Below are 8994 nucleotides of genomic sequence, written 5' to 3'. Positions count from 1 at the left end.
GATTAGGGATGAAATTAAAGGCATGGAAAGAACTCGGTGTTCAAAACATGAGATAAGGGGTACTGCACGTGAAGATCAGGGAGGCAGAGGTGACTGATAGCTGGGATAGCAGACTCCCTGGCTGGTACTTTGCTCATTGCTTCAGTCTTTACCTCTAAAGAATGGCTGTATTGAGGCCGCCCCTCCTAAGGCCACTCTCCTGCAGCAAGCCATGGCATAACCATATGTCTTTCTCAGTTTCCCTTTTCTCCACACGTGCAAAGGAATATTGTCTTTCTTAACAGCACATTCAAATCCTTTCATTCATATAAAGTGCCACGGTCCACCGATCCCTCATAGTAAAACTAATTCCTCTCAAAACCACCCAAGTAAAATAAGGGTTACAACGTAGCAGCTCTCCAATCCCATACAAAGGTCACCATCTCAGGTCACCCACTCAAGAGTCATTAACTAGCCAACCCAAGTTTCTTTGCCCTGAGCCATGGCTCCACTCTGCAGACCTCCTACCTGAGAATTCCAAGACCACTTCTTTCCCACAAGTCTTCTCCCATAGCCCCAAGTTAGGTCTGCTGAAAGCGGGTCTCCTCAGAGTGTTTTATTGCCCCAGCACTCCTCACCTTTGATTCCTATCCCTGCTCAGAGGAACCTTCCTCCAGGACCAACCCCTGGTTCTCGGGTTCTTCCCACAGCACTCCACTCAGGTCACTCTGCAGTGTTATGCTCTCCAGGCTTCCTTGCTGTGAGTCCTACCGCTGCTCCTTGAGACCTCCCTCTAGGATCAACTGCTTGCTTCTGCGGCCAGCTTACATTGACAATGCTGGTTCTTTCACTCTTCCTTGGGACCACTTCACAAGCCTCCCAACTGTTTTCCTTTGTACTCATCATGATCAGCTCATGGTTCATAGACTCATAGAAGATTAGGGTTGGAAGAGACCTCAGGAGGTCATCTAGTCCAATCCCCTGCTCAAAGCAGGACCAACACCAACTAAATCATCCCAGCCAGGGCTTTGTCAAGCTAAGACTTAAAAACCTCTAAGGATGGAGATTTCACCACCTCCCTAGGTAACCCATTCCAAGAACTTCACCACCCGCCTAGTGAAATAGTTTTTCCTAATATCCAACCTAGACCTTCCCCACTGCAACTTGAAACCATTGCTTCTTGTTCTGTCATCTGCCACCACTGAGAACAGCCTAGCTCCATCCTCTTTGGAACCCCCCTTCAGGTAATTGAAGGCTGCTATCAAATCCCCCCTCACTCTTCTCTTCTACAGACTAAATAACCCCAGTTCCCTCAGCCTCTCCTCGTAAATCATGTGCTCCAGCCCCCTAATCATTTTTGTTGCTCTCCGCTAGACTCTCTTCAATTTGTCCACATCGCTTTTGTAGTGTGTGTGTGTGTGGGGGGGACCAAAACTGGATGCTAGGTGTGGCTTCACCAGTGCCAAATAGAGGGGAATAATCACTTCCCTTGATCTGCTGGCAATGCTCCTACTAATACAGCCCAATATGCCATTGGCCTTCTTGGCAACAAGGGCACACTGCTGACTCATACCCAGCTTCTCATCCATTGTAATCCCCAGGTCCTTTTCTGCAGAACTGCTGCTTAGCCAGTTGGTCCCCAGCCTGTAGTGGTCCATGAAATTCTTCCTTCCTAAGTGCAGGACTCTGCACTTGTCCTTGTTGAACCTCATCAGATTTTTTTTGGCCCAATCCTCCAATTTGTCTAGGTCACACTGGACCCTATCCCTACCCTCCAGCATATCTACCTCTCCCCCCATCTTAGTGTCATCTGCGAACTTGCTAAGGGTGCAATCCATCCCATCATCCAGATCATTAATAAAGATGATGAACAAAACTGGCCCCAGGACTGACCCCTGGGGCACTCCGCTTGATACCGGCTGCCAATTAGACATCAAGCTGTTGATCACTACCCATTGAGCCCGACAATCTAGCCAGCTTTCTATCCACCTTATAGTCCATTCATCCAATCCATACTTCTTTAACTTGCTGGCAAGAATACTGTGGGAGACCGTATCAAAAGCTTTGCTAAAGTCAAGATATATCATATCCACTGCTTTCCCCATATCCACAGAGCCAGTTATCTCATCTCTCCTCCTATCTCATTGCTCTCCTCCTGGTTTCCTGGTACTCTTTCCCCTCAATTATCTGTCTCCTTCTCTCTCTCCTCTGCCCCCAGGCAGCTGTCATCTATCCCTTTCTGACTTCCCTACTTCTCTGGCATAGATGTGTACATTTAAACCCAGTTGAGAGGCAGCTATTGAGTCACAGGTGCACTGGACCCTGCTCCCCCATAAATGGGCCAATTCACCCTCTGACAATGGTATTTGCATGTGTTTAGTGCTGGCAACTGGAATCCAAAATGACCAAATTCATTTGAAATTTATTTGTATTCAGTATTGGGACAGAACCTCGGCTGGTGTAAATTGGTATAACTCTGATGTCAAGAAAGCTAAGCTGCTGTACACCCGCCAATGTGCTGGTCAAAAATATCCCTGTACACTGATACAGTTTTGTCATGCTCTTTGTACTTTCCAATTTAACAATAATAGATGACAAACAACAAAACTGCAACAATCAAGAGACATCAAGCACTTTATAAACAGGGCTTAGTAAGTCTAGATCTCAATGGGGGAGTACCCATGACACAACATGGCAACCACCAGTGCTATTGGCACCATCTTGGCAGTCTTAGTAGAGAGGCTAAGGACCGGATAGGCCACCAAGACTAGCCTATCATCTCTCCACTGATGATGGTTCCTCCCAGCCAGAGTTGAGAGCCCATTAGGGAGATCACATGAGTCTTACAATGCTGCGGCCCATGTAATTAACAAGAGAGGGTTTCTGAGACACATCCTCAGCTAATGCAAATTGACATAATGCCATTGACTTCAATAGTGCTATGACCCTTCACACTGACTGGCCCTCAGTCTTAAGGCTTGCAAGCCAGCACACTGCATTAACGCCATTTTTAAAAATGATCAAAAGTTGTTTCCAATAAGTCCAAAAATGAAGTTGTAGCAACACCAAATCCCCAAGGCAGCCCCTCAGCTGGTGTGAATCATCATAACTCCATGGATCTTCGAGTCATTGCGTTTGGAGTAATTACAGCAAACGGAGCAAAACCCTGAATCTTTCTCCTATTGTTCCAATTAGATTTCTTAATTTAAAAAAACCTTCCCCCTCTCCTGCCAAGGATTCTAGTCTTATTTACGCAGGTTTTACACCAGTCTGACCCCTTTGGGCCAGATCTTCAGCTGGTCTTAATCACTGCTGAAGTCAAGAGAGCGGTGTCTATTTACTGCATCTGGAGATCTGACCCTTTTGACTTCCGCAGAGTTATTCCTGATTTACACCTGTGGGAGTGTATGTGAGCTCAGAATCATGTCCAAAGACAGCGTGCCATGTCCTATTTCATTTCTATCATTAATTATTATTTTGTTTACATTATTGTAGGGCTGCAGACTAAAAAAGATAGAATGGTCTGACTCTTTTTCTCCCTTGGTTTTATCATTTTGCAGCATTAAAGCACCTAAAGCTCAGCATAGCCCAAACTGGAGAAGAAAGTGGGGGAGAATAAAACACACAGGACCAAGGAGTGAACTCCATTGCAGGGAAGGAGAGAAAGAGAAACAAAGCGAAAGCTTTTGGGTGCAGGAGGAGAAAGGCTGATGGCTGGTTTGCAGAGGCAGGGTGTCTGCAATCTTTGTAGCAATTAGATTTAATGGGACAGAAGCGTTTTTCTCCTCCCCCCCCCCGCTCTTCTCTCCCCCTCAGGCTAAAGGGAGGGAGGTGGGGAAGGGGGGGGATGTGAAAGGGTCTTTGACGTCAGACCTGCCCTATAAAAGCCTGGCAAGGAGAGGCAAAGCTGAGAGCAGAGCCAGTACGACAGCAAGGATGCCAACCCCCAACTCCTCCACTTCTTCAGCCAAAGGCTTCCGCAGGGCGGTGTCAGAGTTGGACTCCAAGCAAGCTGAGGCCATCATGGTAAGAACCCCCCCACCCCACCACCACTAACACCCAGTAGTCTCCAGAATGACTAAAGCTGCACAAGGGACTGCAATTATAGCTAGATGGACTAACAGAATGATCACTTTATTTTGAAAGCATCACTGCACTCATGCATCTAGGCACTCAGGGTTGGCAAATCAGAAATCAAATCCAGCCTCAATAATTCATGCACACAAACTAATACACAATACATATAAATATTGGAAAACAAATAACCTTAAGTAATAATATAATAAAACTGCCCTCTTAAACTAGAATAACCAATAGAGCGAAAACAAGAATAACAAGGAATCCCTAGGGTAAAAATGCACTTTGAAAATCTAAACACTCTCTAGGTTTTATTAATTTCACGGCACTAAGCCAAAGAGCGTTCTTCTTTGCCAATTGAATGAAAACACGTCTTTCTTTTTTCCAGTGAAGCTACAAGGTGGTGGGAATTCAGGCAAACTTGCTAACTGTTACTATGTAATTACTGCAGGGCATGCTTCCACCCAGAGATTTAGGACCATCGGCTCAGTGTGTGGAACGATCCCACATGCAATATAACTATAAGTGAGGGGAAGATAACACTTCATGCTGAGTCTTAAACTACCTTTAAAATCTGAATCCAGGTGAGTTTCAGATACACTAATTCAGTTGGCCTAGCACTAGGGATATGCAGGGTGTTTTAGTTAAAAAAAGTTTTGTCATCTAGCGCCAGCTGATGTCCCTAGGACACATTAAAGCCAATGAGACGATAAGGCATGCAGCATCCTGAGGATCAAACCTTTAATGCATAGTTTGTCCCTTTTTGTGGCAGTCTCCCTCTCTTCTAGATGTCTGTTACTGTGGGCAGTCAACGTATGGAACAACTTCCTAATGCCCCACAGTAAGGGCATTATAGGATCTCAAGTGATAGCCTTGATTAGCACCTGCATTTGGCAAACTCAGTTTAGTGCCTTCTATAGTTTTTCCCAGTTATCGGTAGGTAGTAGATTGTAAATTTTTTTTAAAATGGATCTTACTGTGAGCAAAGAGCCCGTATTGAAAATCTGGATTTAAGATAAGTTTAGAGTTTGTCTATGCTGTAAAGTATATATTTGTTTTAAATATCCCTCTGCTTTTCCTAGCAGTGACCGTACAACCTTTTCCCTAGCAGAGTCAGATGAGAGCTGCCCCACATAACCTTCACCCCCAAATTAAAGTTCTCCTCTTTCCTACCACTGTCCAGAACCACAGATATTTGACCTGGAAAGAAAAGACAGACGAGGTCATCTAATTCAATACATAATTGTTATTTAATATTGTGTGTAAAACTGGCTTTGACTTCTGATATGTTATTTGCAGGGAATGGAGCTTTCCATTCTCTACTCTCTGTATTTTGCTGACCCACGCTTGCCTCCGCTCTGTGCAATGCTGTGTGTTTTGTAAAATCAGCTACTGTGCAAACAACAAAAAGTTTCCTAGACACTGTAGCATGCTAGGAAAGAAGGGAAGGAGAGTTAGGAAATGAAGAGGTAAGCATGATTTCTGTAATACACAATCATTGAAAACTATGGGAGTTTCCATAATTCACTTTGGCATTTTCCAACTAGCACATAGTGAACTACAAGGTAGTTAATTCTTAGAACCCTCTTAGTGGAGATGCAACTTATACCAGCAAAAGAATATTTTGGCTGGTGTAGTAGTGAATTCTTAGAACACTGGCACTTTCCAGATTGCCGAATTAATGCTTAGAAGAACATCCCTCTGTCTATGGTAACAGCAGGAGCTGACAATGAAGGGGCATTTATTTGGTGCTGTAATACAATTCCTGTGGGTATTTAGTCTTTAAATGACAAATGTGACATTGAATGGTCCTGTTTAGCAATACTGTCTCATTCATGGCACCCTGGGAAGGGTGTTTAGAAAAGCGCAGAATGAAATTGTGTTGTCTCCTTTTGTCCCTTTTAGTGACTCTCTCCCTCTGCCTAAAGGGCTAATTTAAAAATTGAGCTGGGCTGCTGAGGGGAGCACTTTAAGTACTGCAAAAAGAAAAGGAGGACTTGTGGCACCTTAGAGAGTGAGCTGTAGCTCACGAAAGCTTATGCTCAAATAAATTTGTTAGTCTCTAAGGTGCCACAAGTACTCCTTTTCTTTTTTTGGACACAGACTAACATGGCTGCTACTCTGAAACCTGTCAATATGCAAGACTTTAAGTAGTTTTACCAAAGCTGCTGCTCCTGGATTATGATAGACCCCCTTCCTCCCATCCTCTCACCTTTTTCATTTTGCTTTCAGCACTGACAAGCTTATATCAGACTTCAAGTTATTTCAAACCACCATTGCCTTCGACGGGAAGGGGACTTGGAAAAGCTCAGAACGAAATTGTTAGGCTTTAATAACAGATGACAAATCTGAAATGCACATTTAAGACTCTGTCTTTTCTTTTTTAGTTTATCCTTTTTACTGCACCTTTAGCAGAAGGTTTCCACATTCCCATTATTCATTAATCAGATTTAAATCAACTGAGGCTCTGCCCTGCATTTCTGCTATTTATTGAGTTTGGCCCAGATTTTTAAAGCTATTTCGATTTTGATGTGCTTAGCATCACAACATCTAACTGATTTAGGAATCTAAATCTCTTTTTCAAAAGGGATTTAGGTACTTTAGAGTCTAAATCTCTTGGCCACTGATGGATTTAGATTCCTAAGTGCCTAAATCCCTTTTGAAAGTGAAATTTAGATTCCTGAATCATTTAGGTGTTGTGATGCTGACCGCAGCAACGTCTATATAATTTTAAAAATCTGGACCTCTATGTATGGGACAAGCGGTCATCTTGTTTCAGTGTTTTAACATTCTGTCAGTGATCTGACTGCTGCCCCACATATTCACCCTGTTCTAAAGGAGCTTTTGCATTTCCTTTATTATGATGATGATCATGGAGCAGGACCCTACTGTGCTTGGCGCTGTACAAAAACAGAATGAAAAAACAGCGCTTGTCTCAAAGCATTGAGGATCTAAGCCTTGTCTACACTAAAAAGGGTTTGACCGTATAACTGTACTGTCAAACCCTCTGACTGGAGATGCAGCTTATATCAGCAAAAAAGTGCTTTTGCTAGTATTGTTTATATCAGTTCCTGAACAAAATAAGCTATACTGGCAAAAGGAAATAATGACACAATATTGATCAGTACGCCAGGCTATAGTAAATGTTCTTAACAAGTAAAATCCTCTCTGTTTCCTAGATTCTTGAAAATTATAAGCAGGGGAAAAGCCAAGTTGCTGTGGTTACTCAAACTCAGAAGGCCATACTCTGGCATCCTTATTCACGCCGAGTCGTCCGCTGAGTTGCTACAATTTCAAAGTGGCTGTTGGAGGAGTAAAGTACCACAAAATGTCAATCATGGATTCAGAATCTAGTCCAGAACAAACAACCTGATGCTTCATAGATTCATAGATTCATAGATACTAAGGTCAGAAGGGACCATTCTGATCATCTAGTCCGACCTCCTACACAGCGCAGGCCAAAGAATCTCACCCACCCACTCCTACGAAAAACCTCACCTACGTCTGAACTATTGAAGTCCTCAAATCGTGATTTAAAGACTTCAAGGAGCAGTCTTATCCATTGTGCTTAACAGAACAAAAGTAATGTTTTTTACTATAGTAAGAATTCTAAAATACACATGAGATGAACTAATCTGCAAGCTGATTCAAAACATACCTTTCAACAACGACTCCTAAAAAGCATTATTGGGAGAATAGTCAGTGTGGAAAGAGGAATCAATTTTGTTTGTGTGTATCTAATTTGCAACTGGTAATGAAAACCCTGTGTAACTGTATTGAGTTACAACTTTACTCCCAAAGGGGTTAATAACATTCTGAAAAAATAGCAAAGAGGAGGGTAAAGAAAGAGAGACCACTGTGATGGAAAGCAAGCAAACAGACGGAATAGAGTAGACCATGGAGATGGCAGGCAAATATCACCCCCCCGCACCCCTGACCCTCTCAGACAAAATCTAGTATCTTGTTAACTTACCCAGACATACTAGGTGAATGTTCAGGTGACTGCCTGCCAGCTGCTAGGATGATTCTACAGTTCTTTCTAGTAGCCAGCTGTAGAGGAGGAAGGGAAACAAAACTGATTCCCTTTAGATCTAGTGCAGTCTGCTGCACATCCGTGAAGCCAGCCTTAATCATGCAGAGGAGGAGGTGTCACAAAGTAAGTTTTAGCAAAGCTGCAATGTCAATGTCTGATTACGTTGGAGACTGAACACCAGCATAACTCACCGAATGGAAGCAACTTGTATCAAGTGGATGTTTATCAATGATCTGATCTGCTGATTCTATTCTGATTTTCATACAACACATGATCATGTTTTCAGAGCCCTTTCCAGTTGTCCATTAGACTCTGTGATTTACATCTGTCATGCGTGGTTCTTTCCTTCTTTCTCTTTTCCTCTACCCAGCCAAAGCTAAAGTTTGTTGAACTTCAGGACACAGGGCAAGATGTGTCTTTTTGTTAAAGCATTGCTTGGCTTGGACCATTGAGGAGTTGATTTGTTACAGATGGCTAGTGTTGCACAAGGGTGTTTGTTCTGTCTATCGTGGGATGTTTAAATTAATCTGATTAACTTTAAGCACTTCCAATGGGATTTAAACCCATGCTTAAGTGCTTCCTAAATGGGGATGCTTTCTTGAATTGGGACCTAATATGTTTGTTAGATGAGTTTTCTGTTTCGACATGAACACATACCCACTCCTCCATACCCCATTGTGAACCTGATCATGCAGATAACCTGTGATTATTTGTTCAGATGTGTGTCTTTTATACTGCAAGGAACAAACATGTGACAAGCTTCAAATAGCATCATATAAGCAAATCTTTAATAAAAAAAGTCCTGGGGGTTGGTGCGTGGGTTGATGTATAAAAATATGGTATAAAACAGAAAACTAGATAAGTGCCTGTGTTTAAAATGTCAGGAAAGCTTTGAGACTGGCTGC

General features: G+C 42.9%; 1 protein-coding gene across 1 annotated transcript in view; it reads left to right on the top strand.

Annotated features, from left to right (window-relative positions):
• The first annotated feature begins 3539 nt into the window (after nt 1-3539).
• TH (tyrosine hydroxylase) overlaps nt 3540-8994 on the top strand; it is a 33059-nt gene continuing 27604 nt past the window's right edge. The window contains exon 1 of the mRNA XM_038405855.2: nt 3540-4005. Coding sequence (XP_038261783.1) covers nt 3916-4005 — 90 coding nt within the window. The 5' untranslated portion in view covers nt 3540-3915. The remainder of the gene's footprint in view (nt 4006-8994) is intronic.

This window comes from Dermochelys coriacea, chromosome 6 (assembly GCF_009764565.3).
Source record: "Dermochelys coriacea isolate rDerCor1 chromosome 6, rDerCor1.pri.v4, whole genome shotgun sequence".
NCBI lineage: Eukaryota > Metazoa > Chordata > Testudines > Dermochelyidae > Dermochelys > Dermochelys coriacea.
Note: the sequence above shows the minus strand (reverse complement) of the source record. Positions and strands in the feature narration are given on the sequence as shown.